This window comes from Eschscholzia californica, unplaced genomic scaffold (genome assembly GCF_041429995.1).
Source record: "Eschscholzia californica isolate CP2 unplaced genomic scaffold, dmEscCali1.0.p SCAF_3, whole genome shotgun sequence".
Lineage (NCBI taxonomy): Eukaryota > Viridiplantae > Streptophyta > Magnoliopsida > Ranunculales > Papaveraceae > Eschscholzia > Eschscholzia californica.
The window spans coordinates 43,058,793-43,079,319 of NW_028238420.1; the positions used below are offsets into that span (position 1 = coordinate 43,058,793).

General features: G+C 35.3%; 4 protein-coding genes across 6 annotated transcripts; 2 read left to right on the forward strand and 2 right to left on the reverse strand.

Moving 5' to 3' along the window:
- LOC147550548 (uncharacterized) lies at positions 1–692 on the reverse strand. The gene is made up of 2 exons (XM_086668467.1): positions 110–692; positions 1–68 (listed from the first exon to the last, which is right to left on the reverse strand). Exons 1-2 carry the CDS (start codon positions 690–692, stop codon positions 1–3), a joined length of 651 nt encoding a protein of 216 aa, XP_086524593.1.
- A 2,441-nt stretch (positions 693–3,133) lies between these two features.
- Positions 3,134–5,979, reverse strand: LOC147550549 (uncharacterized). Of its 3 annotated transcripts, none has more exons than XM_086668883.1 (11): positions 5,367–5,979; positions 5,223–5,256; positions 5,014–5,099; positions 4,874–4,933; positions 4,651–4,755; positions 4,484–4,546; positions 4,159–4,368; positions 3,865–3,962; positions 3,718–3,748; positions 3,516–3,633; positions 3,134–3,428 (listed from the first exon to the last, which is right to left on the reverse strand). In XM_086668883.1, exons 1-8 carry the CDS (start codon positions 5,769–5,771, stop codon positions 3,942–3,944), a joined length of 984 nt encoding a protein of 327 aa, XP_086525009.1. In that variant the 5' UTR covers positions 5,772–5,979; the 3' UTR covers positions 3,134–3,428; positions 3,516–3,633; positions 3,718–3,748; positions 3,865–3,941. The 3 variants fall into 3 exon arrangements, with proteins under 3 accessions (XP_086525009.1, XP_086525010.1, XP_086525011.1); XM_086668884.1 differs by having other exon boundaries at positions 3,134–3,342; positions 3,512–3,633; positions 5,367–5,907; XM_086668885.1 differs by having other exon boundaries at positions 3,134–3,440; positions 5,367–5,893.
- Positions 5,980–11,063: 5,084 nt separating this feature from the next.
- On the forward strand, positions 11,064–15,200 carry LOC147550550 (polygalacturonase-like). Its single transcript, XM_086672237.1, has 10 exons — positions 11,064–11,226; positions 11,608–11,748; positions 11,852–11,989; positions 12,216–12,389; positions 13,330–13,353; positions 13,726–13,933; positions 14,048–14,129; positions 14,235–14,343; positions 14,534–14,650; positions 14,745–15,200. The coding sequence occupies exons 1-10, from the start codon at positions 11,152–11,154 to the stop codon at positions 14,976–14,978; spliced, it is 1,302 nt and encodes a 433-aa protein (XP_086528363.1). The 5' UTR covers positions 11,064–11,151; the 3' UTR covers positions 14,979–15,200.
- A 3,863-nt stretch (positions 15,201–19,063) lies between these two features.
- Positions 19,064–19,974, forward strand: LOC147550551 (MAPK kinase substrate protein At1g80180-like). Its single transcript, XM_086672410.1, has one exon. It carries the CDS (start codon positions 19,205–19,207, stop codon positions 19,595–19,597), a length of 393 nt encoding a protein of 130 aa, XP_086528536.1. The 5' UTR covers positions 19,064–19,204; the 3' UTR covers positions 19,598–19,974.
- Positions 19,975–20,527: the final 553 nt, after the last annotated feature.

Genomic DNA, 20,527 nt, shown 5'->3' on the forward strand with positions numbered 1-20,527 from the left:
TCAGTTACAAGTGTCTGGGTTCCCATCACCTGTTTGTGAACTGACACCCTTCGTACTATCTGATAAGACTGTTCCAAAGTAAGTGGAGGGTCTTTTCGAAGAATCTCACCACGCACCTGATCATACATACTATCTAATCCAGAAAGGAACATGTGAACTCTAAGACGTCCTACATATTGTTGTAAGATGGCGATAGACTCAACACTTTTTCCTTTCACATTGTTGCGTTGGTCAATTTCTTGAAAAATTGCTGCTAATTCATCATAATAGGTCGCAATAGATCGACCAGCTTGTTTTGTTGAGAAACACTTCCTATGTAACTCAAAGATTTGAGTTTCATCAGATGTGTCTGTATACATAGCTTCAAGAGAGTCCCAAACTTCTTTCGCAGTTTCCAAACAAACATACCTGTTCATTAGTGTTGTGGACATTGAGTCACACAACCATCCCTTCACCTTATCATTCTCCGAGTACCAATTTTCATATTCTTCATTTCCTTCTGCAGGTTTCGCTTTAGTGCCACTAATATACCCCCACATCTTCCGACCATTAATACGCATCTTCATGACCTTTGACCAAAGGGTGTAATTATTCTCATTCAGGGTATTACCTAATGGAAAGGGTGCATCGATGTGGTTATGAACAACGTGAGGGTTTGATAGTACCATTGTTGCATCATCATTGGAACCCATTGAGCTTTCAATTTCAAGATTCGCAGCGGAATTCAATTCAATTCAATTCGAAATAACCAGGTTCAATTACCGAACCTGCTCTCGATACCAAGTAGAAACTAATAAGTAGAAACTAATACAAATTAATAATAGATTGAGATAAACTCTTTTCTTTTTAATTAATTCTTGTGTATACAATAGGAGATGTTCTTCCCCTTATATAATTACAAAAGTTACATATATAGAATATATTATATAACGTATTTAGTATATCCCATATATCCCATATATCATATATATCATATATTCAATATATATCCCATATTAAGAGAATATATTCTATATTATGTATATATGCTATATTGAGAGAATATATCCTATATTCAACAATATCTCATATATCATATATATCAATATATTCAATATATATCCCATATTGAGAGAATATATTCTATATTATGTATATATGATATATTGAGAGAATATATCCCATATTCAACACTGCACAGATTGGCCCAGGTCAAGGCTACTTCTGAGAGCATTCGCGTCTAAGTTAAAGCGCTCTAGGGTGTCTATACTAAAACATTGGGAAGTTCCGTAGTCATCCCACTTTATTGCCAAAGGCGCACCTTTTAGACAACTAGAAGTTTGAAAAATGACTTGAAGCAAACATAAAAAAGAATAGCATTGTTTTATTTCTGAAGCAAAACTAATGACGAATTAGGCATCTACACATGAATATGAACAAATTAACTAAAAGAAATACAGATGACTAAAAAAAGTGACTTATATATCCGATAAAAAAAACTCTATAGAACTTGTTGTAGTTATCTTCGGACATGGGAAAATGCTCGAGATGTCGAAACTATTGGGGGTGAAAACTTTGGGATGACGGTTTTGACACTCAAAGAGTCAAAGTGACTTATATATCACAGTTAAGTGAGTTATGTTAAAGGCGTTCCCGTAAAACAGAAGTTATCATGTTCTTGTAATCTTCAACCAATAGAAAGAATGAAAAGAAAAAAAAAAAATCAGCGAAAAAACCAAATAGAAAGTGTTGAAAGAGATGTTACCTAGTTTATTATGTCCTCACAATCGTTAAAGGCGCCTCTGAAAACTGCCTTTAACCCTTCCCTACACATGAACTCCTCCCGAATTTATCTCTAGGGAGGCAACTATAGAAATTTCCATAAACGTTACCTAGTTTATTATGTCTTCACGTAAGTATAGGAATTAGAAAGAGATGGTCCCAAACTCATTAGGAAAGGGTTTTCTATTATGTTTTGACTTTCTAAATTCAATTAGTATTAGGATTCTAATGTTTGTATAAATACCAAACTCCCTTCTCCTGTTCCATTCATTCACTTCTAAACACAGAGAGAAAGAGACACTCAAGAGCTACAGAGAGAAATAGAGATTCAAGAACAAGAGATGGCTTGTCGGATGAGTATTCTGTTTGGGTATTTGATCTTTGTAGCATCTTTGGTGCAATGTGCAATTGGGCATACACATACAGTCGGAGAGGAGATGGGATGGACTATACCTTCAACATCTGATGCTTATTCTACTTGGGCTTCCACTAAGAACTTTGTCGTCGGAGACACTCTACTATTCAACTTTCCAGGAGTCCACACTGTTGCTGAAGTTTCAAAGGCTGCTTATGATGCTTGCAACACTAAGTCTATCCCAATTGGTGGTTCAATTTTAAGTACTAGTCCTTCGACTATTCGTCTCAACACAGCCGGTGCTCACTTCTACATATGTACTGTTGGTGAACATTGTATGTTTGGCCAAAAGCTATTCATTAATGTTAACGGTATCAACCGCACCACTACTTCCACTCCTCCACCCACCACTGCCACTCCTCCACACTACACTGCGGCCACTCCTCCACGCTCCACCATTGCCACTCCTCCACCCTCCACCATTGTTACTCCACCTTCCTCCGTGGGAACTCCACTTTCCTCCATGACAACTCCACCTTCAATAGAGACAACTAATACTATTTCGGTGCCACCAACTGAAGGACCCAATAGTATTGACACACGTGGGAATTTTGGATCATCATCATCATCACTTGCCATTGCTAAAATTTCTCTGTCTTTGTTATTTAGTGCAACATTAGTTTTGTTTCTATAGATTTTTATATTGTGCAATTGATTTCTTGTTTATGTCTCTCTCTATCTTCTCTAGTTGATGATTGAGAAGGAGAGAGAGATTTTCTGTACTTGAATATATGAACTTGTGCAGAAGGTTTGTTTTTCTACAACTGATCTCTCAGTCAATTGAAGTACATAACTTGAAAAACACAAATTAATGTTGTAAAATCTGTTTTCCAGTAGTATTAATTACCGCTGCAAGATTAAGGTGGGTCGGTTGCTAATCAGTTTTGGCTCAACGGAAGCGGAACTAATCAAAATTTTGGCCACAAACATGTTTATGAAATCATTATAGTACTGATCTTACCAAACACTTCAATTTCATTTCAAATGAGAAAATCAAACTCGGGTTCTAATTATTTATAACAGAAAGCTAAAAATGTACTCAATTTTCACAAACCCAAGCAACGTTTTGAGAAATTATTCAAAAGATTCAGATCTTCACCATTATCCACTTCAGTCATCTTCTTCATTTGTTCTAGTATCCATTCCCTCTGCAACTATATTCTTCACTTCTTCCTTTTTATGCTTTAAATCCATATGAAAATGTTCTCCTATATACCATACCTAGCCGTTCCGTTATAGATTCCTCTATGATCTGCAACAAAAACTAAATTTGAGGGTGTTTCAGAAGACAATGAAATGTAGAATTCAATTTCTGAGGTGTTTTTCGAATCCAACTTGCCTGAAATCTGACTACTCTGTTCCATCAGCTTTTTCATTTTCTATAGTCTTCACCATTTTCGCAATTTTAAGCGTCACCTCTTTCTTTCTATCCTTAAAACTCACATTAAAGACTTGTCCTATACATATTTCAATAAATAACACATTCTCTATAGTCAGACTTGAACGATAAAAAACACTAACGTAAAACAAAAAAAACATACCTAACCGCTCTATCATATAATCCGCTACGATCTGCAACAAAGACAAGATTCAAAACTTTTAGAGGACAAGGAAAATGGACCTTCACAATCGAAAAAACCACCGGCAACAAGGGAAAAAAACTTTGAATGAACTAAAATGGCACCCACGTCGCAAAGCTCTACTCTTTTTAAGATATTATAAAGTGCTCCATCTATCTCTTCACTGCTAGGTTCTTGGTTATGATTCACAACTGCTTCGCCCTTCCCTGGATTTCATAAAATTGGTTTCATCATTTAGAATACATAGTTAGACTCCATGAGTATCATGCTTAGGGAAAACCAGTCTCGATCGAGCCAGATCTAGATGTGTCAGACTCCAACGAGTCAGACTATTCAGAGAAACAAACAAACAAACATCGCCTTAGGTTTGCGTTTGTAGTCTTGAAACAAAAATGTGTATACCTTTATTGTTTTCAGGAGCAGCTGGAGAGTTGCTGCCTGGTGACTTGCTGCCTGGTGACTTGCTACTAGAAGCCATTCCTTGATTGTCCGTTCCAGCTTGTTGTGCAACACCAGGATAACTACTCGCACGGATAATTGCACAACTAGGTTTAAAGCTCGTAGCATATTCTCCAGAACCATCTCATAATTACCGAATTTTCTCTTTGTACACTTTATTGGCAAAAAATAAAGTCACAAGCAGAATTCTACTGTTATATAACTATAAACTTCGATTACAAAGAAACAAACACAAACTAATCAAAGAATTAGATAGACTCAATTCTACCTGTGAGGTTGCTGTTATTTCTTTGGGACATTCAAGAAATTCGAGCAACTTCTCTCTGATCTCCTGAAAATAGATGAACTAATTATGTAACCAACCATTAAGACTTTAAGGGTAATTAATATATGAGAAGTAAGAGTGAAGTTTGCATGATAATGATATTAACAAACCTTTTCAGTGTCCGAATTAGAAAACGGGATATCGAGCAAATTACATAATCGGAACAAAGTCTCTTTTTCGCATTTGCTAAGCTTTTTCATTGTGTTTTCTCTTTCCTGCAAAAATTTTTGGCTTCTTAATTTAGTTCTAATTGTATGAAGTTTTGATTCAAATTAGAATGAAATCATATCTATAATAGTAACTTAGTACACGAGTAGTTATGAGTTATCGTACCTCATCGTTAACCCAAACAAAGCCTGAAAATTTGTATAAATTGTTCTTTACTGCGTAAAGCTGCAAAAAAGAAAAACCTAATGTTGTTGGTAATGACAAGATCCCATTTCTAAGTATGAAGATCATAACTTTTTTTTTACCTCCAATTCTTTCTCTCCAAAAAGAAGAGTGTGAAGTATGCGTAAGAGGACTTCATCGATCTTTCTGTTTGATAGATTCCAATTAACTGAAATATTCACAAGATTGACGAAAATTTAACCTAAATTCTTATACTGAAGAAGAATTTGATTTGATTGAACAAAAAGTAAGTAATTCAATGGAAGAAGATAAAGAGAGAGAGAGATGTTACCATTTCGAATATCTTTTAGTTGTTTCCCTCGACCCTGCAGATATAATTAATCGAAAAATGGAGCAATATTAGTTGATGAAGCAAGAACTTTAGTTGATGAAAATTGATGAACCAATTCTGTTATTTCTTAGGGTTTTAGTTTACCTTGACAATAACGACATTATCGTCATCATCATTTCCATCATAGTCTTCATCAGGCTCTTCTGTTTCAGAAATTCCTCTGTTTTTCTCCTCTGATTTCTTGCTTTCTTCTTCCTCTTCATCATCATCTTCTTCTTCTTTTCCATTTTTAACCTCTTTATCTTTTCCATCAGAATCTCCCATTTCCTCCTCTTCAGGTTTCTTCTTGGTTTCTTCATTTTCCTCTGAACTTTTAGCCTCTTTATCTTCTTCCTTCTTCTCCTCATCTTCAGATTTCTTCAGTTTCTCCATTTTCTTGCCCCTTCTTTCATCTTCTTTATCTTCAACTTCTGTAATTTTAACCTCAGAATTCTCTTCATTTTCCGATTTAGGACCTGAATTTGATTCTTCTCTACTTTTACTAGCCATGATTTTTGCACAGAAGAACTAAAACCCTAAATTTCGAACCCTAGATTTTGGAATCGAGTTACAGTGTTAAGCTTTGTAGAGAAATGTGAACTACTACTCTCTGATTCTAACAGAAAAAAATGAGCTCTAGTTCTATTCAGTTAACAAGTATTTATAGGCGGTTATTCTTGTTATTTTGTTTCTCTTTGTAACTCAAACGAAGTCGTATGTGATGCCTGATCTTACTCCACGTGTATTAACAAATAGTATTAAAAGTACAAGAAAGCCCTTCTCTAATACACGTATCACCAAAATAAGAAAGGTTGTAGGTTAACACAATAGCTCGCGAAAGATGTTAGTATTCATATTTTCAGTGGCATAAACTGTAGTTTTTGTATTCTAAATCGTTCTCAGAGATTCAAGGATTTCAATTTTCGCGGTGGGAGAAAGAGAGAAAGATTTTAGAGAGAGAAGGAGAGATTTTAGAGGGAGAAGAGAGAGAGAGAGAGAGAGAGAAATCGATTTTGGAGACAGAGAGAAAGAGTTGACGGAGTGAACATGACGAAAAGTTAATCTTCTCCACAATGCGGTGATCCTGATGATGGATTCTGAAGAGAGCGTCTTCAAAGACGGTGGAATTGTTAGGGATTGATCAATCTGCCTTGATTCAGAAGGATTTTTCTGGAATTGTTAGGAGACCTTTAAAACGACCATGGATAATCTTTACAAGAAATCTCCGCTGGTCAAATGTTATCGTTGCTATGAAACTGGGCACTATTCTAATGCTTATCCATCTCGAGGGAAAGTCAATCTCGTCGAAAAACAAACGAACAATGATTCCGTCGACGATAATGTTAAACCGGTGGTAACCAATCCCATAATGGTGATCGTTTTATATTGGTTACTTGGAAGATTTTATTCACTCATTACCTGAAGGAACTCTCAGCAGGAGAACTTATTTGTTACAAGGAGACTCTAATGCAGAAGGTGTGTACTATTGTTATTGACAATGGATGCGTAGAAAATTTGATTTCTGCAAAACTTATCGATTACTTGGAAATTCACACTACCTAAACCACACCCTTACTTTCAAAACCGCGTGGATACAATCAGGCACCGCTACACGTGTCGACCAAATGTATCAAATCTCTCTTTCTATTGGGTTTGAATACTTGGACGACATCACCTGCGACGTCACAAACATGGATATGTGTCACCTTATCTTCAGACGTCCTTGGTAGTCAAACGTGGATGCTATTTACCGCAGTTGTGTTAATACTTACGATTTTTTTAAATAAGAAACTGGTTACGTTGTTGTCGCCCCTTGAGGAAGGCTCTGGAGAACTAAGCTCCCTTCAAAATCGGTTCGCGACGAACCTCTTGAGAGAACTAAGCTAGTGGGCCTCACGACGAAGTGATCTAAAGGGCCTCATAGCCCAGTCTATTAGGTTTAGGTTTGAGAGTTTCTATAATTGAGTATTTCCTATTAAGTGTAGGTTTAGGAGTTTCTACGTTTGTGTGTTTTCTATATTTAAGAATCCTAGTTTGAGTCTATCTAGAAGAGTCTAATAAGTTTCTATAAAAGTACGTCAAGTCTGTCACTGTTATTCACCTTTCAGAGAATAATTAATAAAGTTATCGTATTTCCCTTTATTTTATTAGTTCTTCAATTCAGTTTTAATCTTCATTTCAATTTCCGCTGCGTCTAGATCAAAATTATTGCAATACTTGAGTCTTACGCCGAAATTACCTAAGTTAATCATGCACCCCGATTAGCTGATTTGTGCACTTCTGGATCATAATGAGTGTAAACTTGGTGTAACAATGGTGAAGAAAAATAGTACTCGTATTAGTTAATAGGACAGCCTTCTTATCTATATATATTACATTCTCACACTATAGTTATAGTATATCTACATTCCTTATAGGAATCCAAACCAACATAAGCATTTGAGGGAGTGATTTTGAAGATAACACTAAATGTAAAAAAGAAAGGTACTCGAGTAATAAAAAATATAATACCTAAGTCGTCTCTAGTCCCACTCATTCCAGTAGAAAAAGACACGTGTTAAGATAAAAAGATTGAAACGTGAGGGGGTATGAGAATAGTCTCACATGGAAAAATTGTACTATAGTAATCAAGAATATGATGCGGAAATTGTTGCTTATCCTGTCGAAAAGGGATTCAGATGGCCTGACAAGGTCAAATTGCTGACGTCATGTGAAATTTGGCCTTGTCGGGCCACTCAGACCACTTTTTGTCGGGCCAAATATCATTGCTGAAATAATATCAAAGCCTCTCCACTAATTACTGTTCGGTCTCAGTAGTATTATTTTTTTTTCATAGCTCTTGTTAATCCTTCAAGGTTACTCGGACAATGATAAGTTAGCCAAAGAATCAACTACTTCTAAGCTCGATATGTTGTTTTTTATGCAGACCTGGTCGAGGGAAGAGAAGAATCATTGTTTGGAGAAAACTGGAATATCATTCAAGTACTCGAGTTCTGATCATCTCGCTCACACGATGTGTTAGTTATTTGTTTCTGCAAAACTTTATCAATTATTACTTAGTCAAGGTTATCGCGACTTTGATCACATAACTTCTACCTTAATGTCATTATGTTTGTCGATTTTCTGCACAACAAAAATGATTCTTGTTTACCTAATGGTGTAATCAAAATCTTGTTGAAATTATTGAGCAACTCCAATCTCCATTTAACCTTGATGGTTTGGAACTATCAGAGAAGAATGAGATAACCTTGACCAGATGTTAACTGGGTGTGATTCATTTCATCCTGAACTCTAATCAATTGTCTACTACCATCGGCTCACAGTGGCGAGGTCAAAAAATTCTAGAAGAAAATTTTTAGAAGAAACTTCTGTATTGACTTGTGATATTTTAATCGAATGCATATCTACAATTATCCTCGACGAGGTCTTATTAATTAAATTGTTGATTCTTCTTAAAAGGAAATGAAAAACCCTGCCTGATAATAAATCAGATACATTCAATCGACGAATTAAACAAATTTGATAGTTTTCTTTTAATTCCATTGACTTGTTTGCATTTAATAAGTCCCTTGTGTTGTAATATTGTCTTAAAGTTTCTTAGAGCATTATGCTCACATATGACCTACAATTTGAACTTGTAATCTTTTCTTTCCTCTATTTTATCCAACCACGACATTGGCTAAAGTCAGACGGATTAAACTTTTGTATTTTCTCGAAGAGAATATTTTGTAAGAAAAAAATGATTTCAAGGTCGACAAACACCTAAGAGTATAAATAGCCAAAAATAAAACTACGAGTATATGTGCTCACTGATCTTGATTTTTAGGTCCCCTAGAATATCTCCTGCCAAATTTATTTGTGGAGAGGGGCCTATAGAAGTTTCCATAGATGTTAAGTACTAGTTTGTTCCTTTAGGATTCCTGTTCTGTTTTGTTTGTAAAGTCAATAAAAGACCCTATAGAAAGATATGGTCCGAGACTTGGTAGGAAAAGGGTTCCTATTCTGTTTGGACTTCCTAAATTCAACCCATTCTTACTGGGTAACAAGACTCTATAAATAGCAAACGCCCCTCAATCTCCTGTTCAATAATCATCTATCCATTCACTTCTACAAAAAGAAAGAGAGATTTAAGAGGGAAGAAGAGAGAGATGGCTAGTCGTATACGCGTTCTGTTTGGGTATTTACTCGTTGTAGCAGTCATGTTACAATTCGTAGTTGGGCAGAGTAGTGGTACTACACATACAGTTGGAGAGGAGATGGGATGGACAATACCTTCAACATCTGATGCTTATTCTACTTGGGCTTCCTCCAAGACCTTCATCGTCGGAGACACTATACTATTCAACTTTCCAGGAGTCCACACTGTTGCTGAAGTTTCAAAGGCTGCTTATGATGCTTGCAACACTAAGTCTATCCCAATCGGTGGTTCGATTTTAAGTACTAGTCCTTCGACTATTCATCTCAACACAGCCGGTGCTCACTTCTACATATGTACTGTTGGGGAACATTGTATGTTTGGCCAAAAGCTATTCGTTAATGTTAATGGTACCAACCGCAGCACTACCAGCACTCCTCCACCCACCACCGCTGCTCCACTACCCACCGTTGCCACTCCTCCACGCTCCACCACTGCTACTCCACCTTCCTCCACGGAAACTCCACCTTCCTCCGCAACAACTCCACCAACAAATTCTCCTTCAATAAACACACCTAATATTATTTCGATGACACCAATTGAAGGACCCAGTACTAGTACACATGGGAACTCGGGGTCCTCATCTGTTGCTAAAATATCGTTGGCTTTATTGTTTAGTGCAGCATTAGAATTTTTTCTATAGATTTTTATTTTGTTAATTGTTTTAGATCAGAGGCCAAAGGCTCTTAAGTTGACAATTGGGTTTTATCTGTGATTTGTTAGTAATGAATAAAATTTGTTTTGATTGATTCATCTGTTAAGATCAGTAGTAAACATTCCTATATTTCATTAGATCCACTCCAACTTCGATCATATGCGCGCAGATATATGAGAGGATGATATAAGTACATCAGGGCCATGAATGTACAAAATTTGAAACAAACATACAATTGTCGTCAGACGTCTTTGCATAAGATAATTGATCAAAACAATTTTTATCGTTGTCACACGCCATCCTTCTTTCACTTAGTCCAAACACTTGGACGAAGTTTTTGTTATCCCCACACATCAAAGATGAACCCGCCATCGGAGAAGAAGGTTTCTCCGCCTGGTAGAAAGAGAGTGAGAGGGCTAGTATTAGCGTGTCCCCATAACTTAACGGGCATCTTCGTATCTCCAAAACTGCCCGTTAAATGGTTAAAAACAACACAAGGGATAACATTGTAGTTTGTGAGAATAGTCCTACATGGGAGAATGGGTAACTAGCAACCAAGAATATAAGATATAGGTCCTCTCCACTCATAGCCAATTGATTTTGAGTTGGTTGTGAATGACTCAAAGTGACTTACATATTCGACATAAATAAAACTCTCTTAAAAACTTGTACTAGTAGTTGTCTTTGGACTCGCAAAAATGCTTGAGATGCCCGAACTTTTGGCGTGGAAATGTTCAGACGGTCGGGTTTTACGCCAAAAATGCCAGCCTCCCTATCACGGTTGTTTGACTTGTCACAATCGATTTTGACACTTGAATTTTTCACTAAATTAAATCCTCTGATATCTTATAATAGTAACCAATTTGACTAATATGATTTTCAACCCAATTAAGCCACTGAGGCAAGTCTCATCCGGTTACTAGGGGGAGAATTAACCATCAAAGACTTTTTCAAACCATAAATTTTAAATTTCCCTATTCTATACCAATTTTCACTCCCCAAATATCTCATTTATCTTATTTATATTCTTCTTAATTTCTATGCATTTTCACTTCTTTCGACTCCTCAAATCTTCTAATCATTTCCTACATTTTATTGGCTTCATTAGCAAAATGGTGAGAAGAAATAAGTTTTGATCATTTTGAGCTTGTTTTGATGCCTCATTCATGCATAAAACAAAGAAGAAGATTGATATTATATATTATGACACTTATCTTACACCTTCCCTTAACCTGCAAAAAAAAAAATCATCCTTTTATAGATATGAAGAACCATATTTTCAGTAAAATTAGTTCTCCTTTGATTATATACTCTTGGTTATAAATAAAGAATAAATATAAACTTGTCATGCTGCAAAAAGTTTAGATTTAAGATATTTGCACATTTTTTACACATATTTTTGTTTTCTAGGGTTTCTAATTATTGTATTTGTCCATTAAAAGTTGTAGAGTATTTTCATTAACAACTCATTATTTTCTTTTTTTCTAATATTGCAGGGAAGTTTTAATAATGCTTTTATATTTGGTGTCCTTCACTTGATATTTGCTTGCTTTAATGCGATTGTTGGTGCTATACCGGAAACTTTTAATCTGATAGATTTTGGAGCTAGAGGTGATGGCCTTAAAGATGATACCCAAGTAAAAAAAATTATGAACTTTTTATCATTATAATAAACAAATTAGTATTTTTTTTTGTTGAAGAGACAAATTAGTACTTAGTAAGGGTTTGTTTATTTTTCAGGCATTTATAGAAGGGTGGAATGCTGTATGCCAAGCACAGGGTCCAACCGCAACTCTAGTTATACCCGCTGGGAAAACATTTTTCCTAAGTCCCCAAAAGTTTAGTGGACCATGCAAACCTGAAACCATATTTTTTCAGGTGCAAATAATATTTAACGAAAGTATTTGAAAAAAATCAAACTAATAACACGTGACGATTAATCAGTAATGTATTTTCTCCTCTACTTTTGTATCGACTTAATGTGCTCTTATGGTTTTTATCTCTCTTAATAGTTAATTCCTTTAATTATACACTATAATTTTTTTTTTTTTATTGTATTTTAGTTTTAAGTTTCATCTTTTTAACTTCTCTTTTTCTTTTATAGATTGATGGAACAATTGTAGCACCAAATAGGCCAGCAGCATGGACGGGACTAGATGCAGGCAGATGGATCGTATTTGAGAAAGTAAATGGTATAAATGTACAGGGCAAGGGGACCCTTGATGGTCGCGGTAAAGGTTGGTGGGACCAGTCGTGCAGATACCATCCACAACTAACGGTACATACTTATATAATTTAGTTGTTAAGTTTGTTATCCAACTCAAAACTAATTGATAAAAAAAACATAATATTGGATGATAATATGCATTTCTTCGTTAACTTGGGTCCTACCTAAATTTTGTTTGAGCCAAATTTTTATTGGATCCAAATCTGATGGAATCTATTTTCTTTTTAATATTGACTACTAAAATAGTCATTACAAAGGTATTGATACATCGATGAGATGTAATAAACACGATAATTGTCGAAATACTGCTGGCCTAAAGTCCCACGGAATGAAATGGCCTAAGAGCATCTCCAATGCAAGACTCAATCTTAAAATCTTAAGTGTCACCTAGGATTTTAGAGTTTTTTTGAGAAAAAACCTCTCCAATGCAAAACTCAATTGAGATCTTAAGATGATGTGGAAGCATTAAGTTTTTTAGAGTCTTAAGTGTCCTAGTCATCAAATTTAATTTTTAGACCAATAAAAAGTCTTTCTTTCTCAACCACTTTTTTCTATTAAATGTATGTGTGACATGTGTATCTATTAGAGTTTTTTAGAGTGTTGCATTGGAGAAGGACTTGAATTAGAGACACTCAAGTTAGCCACATAGGAAAGAGAATCTCAATTGAGACTCAACACATAAGCCAATTAGAGTTTTTTTTTAGTTTTGCATTGGAGATGCTCTAAAGCCCACGTAAACTACTTTATTTATACCCAAATTCAATATTCTTGGATCTCCGTATTGCAAAGTATATGCACTTACCAACTGGGCTACTAGTTGTAGGCCTCATGGAATCTACTTATAAATTGAATTGTGATCCTCTTAGAATTTTGTATTTTAGGAGTTGTTAAATAGCCATGGGAAATCTAAATAAAATCATTTTTTTTTTCTGAAATTTCAATTTCTAACCGATCAATGTTGTTAATCTAAGATTTTTATTTTATTTTTCAGGGATGCACCAAACTGGCACCAACTGTAAGTTTAAAAGAGTAATTTTTTTATTTAGTTGTGATAATCAATGATTTCCTTGTAAACCAGTCTTATGTCGATAGGAGAAAAAATGTGATAGCCCTTATTGGGGATTAAACACCATTTTGCAGTGACTCGCTTTAACGTCGCAAGACCCTAAGTGGAAAAGCAGACTCTAGTATCACTAGCTGCTTAGAAGACTCGACCGCACAATCCCTTAACATTTCTAATGTTGTCTCTTCAGTCTCCACTTCTAATGGGTACTTCCGTACTTGGGTGGATTTTCCTTAGAGAATTTTATGTAGTCTCGATCTTTTTATATGTTCTGACAATATAGTCTGTTTGATTTGTATGGATGGATGGACGGGATGGGTGCAGTCGATAAGTTTCTTATCACTAGATAACGGTAAATTGCAAGACATTCGAATTGTGAACAGCCCACAAGCACACATTCTCCTAATGGGTATCAACGGGTTCGATGTTGATAACGTCCATATCAACTCTCCAGAGACAAGCCCCAATACCGATGGCTTACACTTGCAGGATGTCCACCATGTCACCATCACCAATAGTGAATTCCACTGCGGTACTGTCTAAATTAAATAGATTCAAGATCATTTTAAATCAGCTATTCACACGAATCACACAAAATAAGTATTCTGATATTTGACTTCATGAATCAAATCGATCTTGTATACAGGTGATGACTGCATCTCAATTGGAGACCATTGTAATGATATTAAGGTTGACCACGTAGATTGTGGACCAGGTCACGGTGTAAGGTTAGTTGACGATAAAAATATCATTGAAATTCAACGAATGGCTATTCTCATTAACTTACCAAGAAAAATGAAAGAGATGAAATATCGTTGATTGGTAATTGACAGCATCGGAAGCTTAGGATCCTCAGGGAATGAAGTACAAGTAGAAGACATTCATGTCTCTAATGTTAACTTCCACGGAACCACCAATGGAGTTCGGATCAAGACTTACCAGGTAAAAAACTACATCGAAACAAGGTAACGAGGCAACCTCAAAGAACATTATTCTCCTGGTGGCTAGATAACCCTTTCTCCATTGTGGGACTATTCTCACAATCTATTAGTACATGTTTCATAACCTAGCTCTATGATTAACAGAAACACATGCTTTATCTCTTCTAAATTATTTTTAATTATTTATGAAGGTTGGAAGAGGATATGCCCGAGGCTTCTCATTTTCTAACATCAACTTCACTGCGGTCCAAAACCCAATAATGATCGATCAGTATTATTGCTCAGTAGCTGGTGCTTGCAAAGCCGAGGTATTCAACAACATTCTTTATTTATATATTATCTCATTTAGTCCTTTAATAAACTTTCTAAATACTAATTGACTTCCAAATTTTTTCGATGAAGAAAACGGGCGTTCACATTAGCAATGTGACATACGATGGATTGACAGGTACATCAAGTTCACCATCAGCCATTAACTTGAACTGTAGTAATGTGGTTGCTTGTACAGATTTGAAATTCAACTCGATACAATTAACATCAGCAGACCCAAAAGTTCAACTTAGTTCCAACTGCATTAATGCTCATGGAACCACAATTGGAGTGATTAAACCGGGCATTACCTGTCTTCAGAAATAGATGATTAAAAAGCAATGCTCGATATCATTTTTATGATTAAATTTAATATATGTTTGTTAAGCCCATTTAGGGGGCTTACAATTTTGTTTATATTAGTTTTTAATTTTTCGGACTACAATAATTCTTTCGGTTGTATTTGAGTGAGCAGTTATCATTTTTGTAAGGATTTTTTCGTATTCGGCTTATAAATAAAATCAATAAGACCCTCTAATATGCTATTTACTTTTGATTTATTTTATTTAAGGTTATTGACAAATCTTTTACTTAATATTGTTTCAAAAGAGGTACACATTTAAAAGGTTAAAATATTAGAAGCTTAGATTCTTGAGATAGTGAGACATTTTACTATGAAAGTGTTTTTTTAAGGTTTCCTGTTTTTGTGGAAATTGGAACCATTGGGTTGATTTTGAATTGACACTGTCCAATTTGAGAATTTTCAAAAGGACAGTTTGAATATTTAGATATGGAGTCTTAGGTAGTACTTGTTTTTCTTTTTCTCAATCTAAAACATGAGTGGAAGTCTAATTCGAGTATGGTTTAGATATGGAGTCTTGGGTACACATTAGATTCTGCATCTGTTCGTGTAAAATGATTCAGATTTCGACGATAAATGAAAAACTCTTTACTCATGAATTAAGCATTCATGCCCTTTGTTCAAATTTGACTGAATAACTTTCAACTTTGTACTTCATCAAAAAAAAAAAAAAACTTTCAACTTTGTAAGCTTAATTGAGCTATTCAGATTAGAAAATCATGATTCATGACCATGGGGGTGAAGCTTGAAGAGGTCAAATATCCATCACAAAATAGAATTTGATTAAGTTATTAATGGTGGTCTTGATGACTTTTTAATGATTTATTGACAGTTGACTTTATCATAATGAATATTCATTATCCTGATTTGCCTATCAACTGATTAGGTTGGTTTTGGGAGCATAATTTTCTAGTTAAACCAAATAGATTCTTTTCTCTAAAGGAATATTTAATGAAGTCAAAGTACACGTTTAGGTCACCATACAATAATTTAAATTTTACTCAAACCATTAGAAATTGGGAGCGGCTTAAAAGCACCCAAAAAATTGTTGTTAGCACTCCGGAAGGTCAATCTCTTTTGACCACAAACGGTTGTTAGCCCCTGATTATAAAGTACACGGATTGACCTGCCCGGAAAAGTCTAATAAGGTTCGGACTCTGACCAGTCTGACCCCCTTGCTTTGGGATTCAGATTCGGACTGGTCAGCCCAAGCCCGTGCTTAAGGTCCAGAGAAAGAGCTCAGACTGACCAGTCTGAACTCCTCGGATTGGCCAGTTTGAGTTGCTACCATGCTTGTCTTGGGGTTGCTATCATATTTAACCCTAACTTTGCTTCAAGACAAATTATAACCTAATTTGATTGTTCAATATTACATCCAATTTGGTTGTTCAATGTTAAATTTGGATATAATTTGTGGTTTTGGGTTTGATGTTTTGGAATTACTTGTTTTGGGACTTTTTATTTCAGATCTTCACGAAGAAGAAGCAGTTGGTGATAATATGAAGGGGAAGAAGAAGATGATGGTGAATGATTGTTGTTTTAGCCTTTCATGGTGGTTTGATGCTTTAGGATTTGATGGTGGTTCCTTGAAGTGATGATGGTGATGATACGAAGGAGGGGGAGCTGAAGGATATATCATTTTGGTCTGAAGGAGATGTCCTTCCGAAGGAGTGTTCTTCGACGAAAATGACAATGCGCTCAATTTGTCGAATAGGATTACGACGACTTTATCCAAAGGATCATCTAGTCCGGTCGAATTAGGGGTCGTAACGCTCAGCTAGAAGCCTACTACGATTGTCTGATCACTTTGGTAATTCACGACTAATATCGATCAGATCATACAACGGGTTACACTAAAGAGTGGTGACTTGATCGGAGAGAATTGACTAGAGAGAACTAGACAAAAAGTTGAATTAGATCCAGTTTAATGGGCCCAAAAGGTTCGAAAAGAATCTGGACAAAGATAGGAAGAATCGGGACCATAAGAAGAGAGCGGCCAGGCCCAGCCCACTAATGAAGCTGCCTTGGCCGACCACATTAAGGAGTCCCAGATGGGACAGAAATCCCATCTGGACATAGAAAAGGTTTCTGAGTCTTATCTTTTCTGAAGATCTTATTTGAATCCTAATTGGAATATGATTCCTACTCTAGGATTTTCTATATAAAGACTCGTATTAGAACATAAAAGGTGTGGAATTCTCTCAAGAGAAAATCTATCTCTACAACATCAAGGAGAAAGCAGATTTTAGAGAAAAAAACTCACAACTTATCTGTCTATTCAAGAAGAACAGTTATTCTTCTCAACCTTCCATCAAAATCGTAGCTGACGTAAGACCATAAGTCCATCAAATTGTAGAATTATTCCATCAAATTGGAATATAATTTCAGATTTAGTTCAAGGAAAAGCGATTATAAATCTAAATCTCGTGTTTCTTACTTTTATTTTCTTCTAATAGTAACATAAGACCATCAAATTGTAGAGAAAGTAAATTAACTCAAAAGGAATTTAATTTTTCTTACTCTTATTGAAAACATTCGCGGAATAGTATTTACCCTAAACATAAAGATGTCAAAACAATCTTGTGAAAGTATTAGGTTAGAAAAATACTACATCAACTTAATTGTTTTGCAAAAAGAAATTCCCTTACCGAAGGTATAATATTTTTTTTAGAGTTAATTCCTATATGGCTCCCTACTTTGTGACCAGCTTCCTTTATGGTCCCCTTTTTATCGTAAATTCAAATATGACCCTCTTTTTTGAGGTAAATGTCCTGATTACCCTTCTTATTAATATTTTTTCAACATAAAAAAAAAACAACTTGAATTCCACCTCACTTCCTACTCCCCCACACATATCTCTCCACATGATCTCTCTCTCTCCAACTCACCTCTTTCTCTCTCTCCAACTCATCTCTCTCTCTCTCCAAGTCACTCCTTCTTCTCCGGCCGGCGACCTTAAAAAAAAAAAAAAATTTTACCTCTTCTCTCTCTCTCTCTAGAAACTCCGGCGAAGGGGAAACCCCTTCGCCGGAGTTTCTAGAGAGAGAGATGAGGGTAAATTTTTTTTTTTTAAGGTCGCCGGCCGAAAAAATTTTCGACCGGCGACCTTCGTCGGAGAAGGAGTGACTTGGAGAGAGAGAGAGAGATGAGCTGGAGAGAGAGAGATGAGTTGGAGAGAGGGAGAGAGGTGAGTTGGAGAGAGAGGTGACGTGGAGAGAGATGAGTGGTGGAGAAGGAAGTGAGGAGGAATTTAGGTTTTGTTTTTTATTTTATTTTATTTTGAAAATACATTAATCGGAGGGGTAGTTATGACATTTGTCTGAAAATAGGAGACCATATTTGAATTTACGAAAAAAAGAGGGCCATAAAGGAAGCTGGTCACAAAGTAGGGGGCCATATAAGAATTAACTCTTTTTTTTGTGGAGGGATGAAATGAACAGTAAAATGCCCAAAATATCCTCATGGAGATAGTGTTGCACTTTAGGAAGTGAAAGTAACTTTCTTTGTAACATCATAATGTAGGGCTCAAACCTATCAATTATTTATTGCTCTTATAATTGCATTAAGCTTCTTTTTAGACTTTCTGCTTTGTATTCAATCCCTAATGTCAACACCAATACAATTGGGGGATTATGGACTTTGACTCCCAAATCTATCAAGAGAATGAATGTTGCTAAGTCAAGAGAAATAAATGGTTTGGTATTTCTTTTGTTGAAAGGGTTTGGCACTTTGTTTTTTTTTTTTTGTTGAACAGTTTGGCACTTCGTTAATATCCAACTTTCATTATCGTTTCCATATGAAATATTTAATTCGCTCACAAATCGGTTGGCACATAGATGAGACAAGTCAACTTTTTACCTAGCCATTTTTCACTTATTCATGTCAAAAGTAAAACTTTATCTTGAGAAGATTAAAAAAATAACAAGTCCATACGGGGGGGGGGAAGAGTAGAATAAGATAATTTATCTTTACATGCCTTATAATGTCCTCATTATTTTTAGAACCATACCATATTTTCCATTCTCTCTCTACTCATCTAATTATAAATACACAGAGAGAAAGTCCATAACAAAAACCATGTGGGCATAGAAACTCATATTTGGTTCATTCCCAAACAAACAAACCTCCTTACATAATAGAAGAGAGAGAAACAAAGAAGAAAAAGAAAGAGGAAAGAGAGAAAGAAAGGGTCATGGCTGGTCTTCAAAGATCTGCAATTTCATTTAGAAGACAAGGTTCATCAGGATTAGTATGGGAAGACAGATTTGTATCCGGAGAATTAAAGAAAAAAGAAGAATTGGATCAACAACAAAAAACTCAACAAGGAGGAGAAGGAGAAGTCATAGAATTTAGAGAATTAAGAACAAGTAGAAGTGTCGGATCGGCCGGAACTACCCGAATGATGGAACGTAATCGATCGACAGGCGGTGGTGGAACCGATGCCCGCGATAGACATCGAAGTACCGGAAGAGTTTCGCCGACGAAAGACCCACCTTCTCCTAAGGTACCTGTATGTGGATTTTGTTCTGTTTTTGGCAAACCCCATAATACTAGTAGATCCAAAACAAGTAAACGTAAACAATAAGATTCAGTCCCGTGTCGCATCTAGGAAAAAAAAGGTTAAATGAATTTCGTTTTCCTTTGTTCTGTTTCTTGAGTTATTTATAAATTGGTGCTTCAAAATTTAAATCATCAAAAGAGAACACAACATGTATGTATATTAGTAGGGTTTGTTAATTTTATTTTTAGAGAAAGAGATTGTGATTTTGTAGTTTTGGGTTGGTTGTTTTTTTTTCCCCTTTTTCTTGTTTTTTTTTTTCATGTTGTTTTGATAATTTTGGGCACAGTTTTTGAGGTTGATATTGTTTGTACAAATTTTAAGAATCCTATTTCTTGGAAAATCCTTTTGTTTCTTTTTCATATGTGAGTAATTCTTGTGAATGATTTATTATCTTCTTTTTAGGTTGTTCATGTTTTTTATCATTATCTCTGATCGGTTCACCAAATTATATAATCCCCTTTACAATTTAATTAAAAAGCGATCCAATCGATGTTAGCCAATTGTGGAACTAGGTCTTTATGCACTCCTACTTTTGGCAAATTTGATCAAGTCAATATACAAAAAGTACACATTAGTATAAGGTAATTATGGTAAACGTATAAAACATACTTTTCCACTTAAACAAATTAGTATAATTTTGTAGGTGACATGACAATAGGTGGCCGTCACTGATTTTTGTTTCTTCCATTAAATTATCTAACCGTTCTAATAAATAAGTGTATATTACTTTATTTTAAGTTTTCTATGAGTTGGTTATAGGTGGAAGTGTGGAACAATCTCGGCCGACCTATTTATTCTTATTAAATTCTTAAGAAACGGATATATTTGTATTGATTGAGTATATATTTTACAAATTAGTAATATAAAAAGAAATAACTCAACTGAGAGTTACTGTACAAAATTAATAGATTTTTTTTTATTTCGCATTAGAGATGCTCGACAAACAAATCCTTT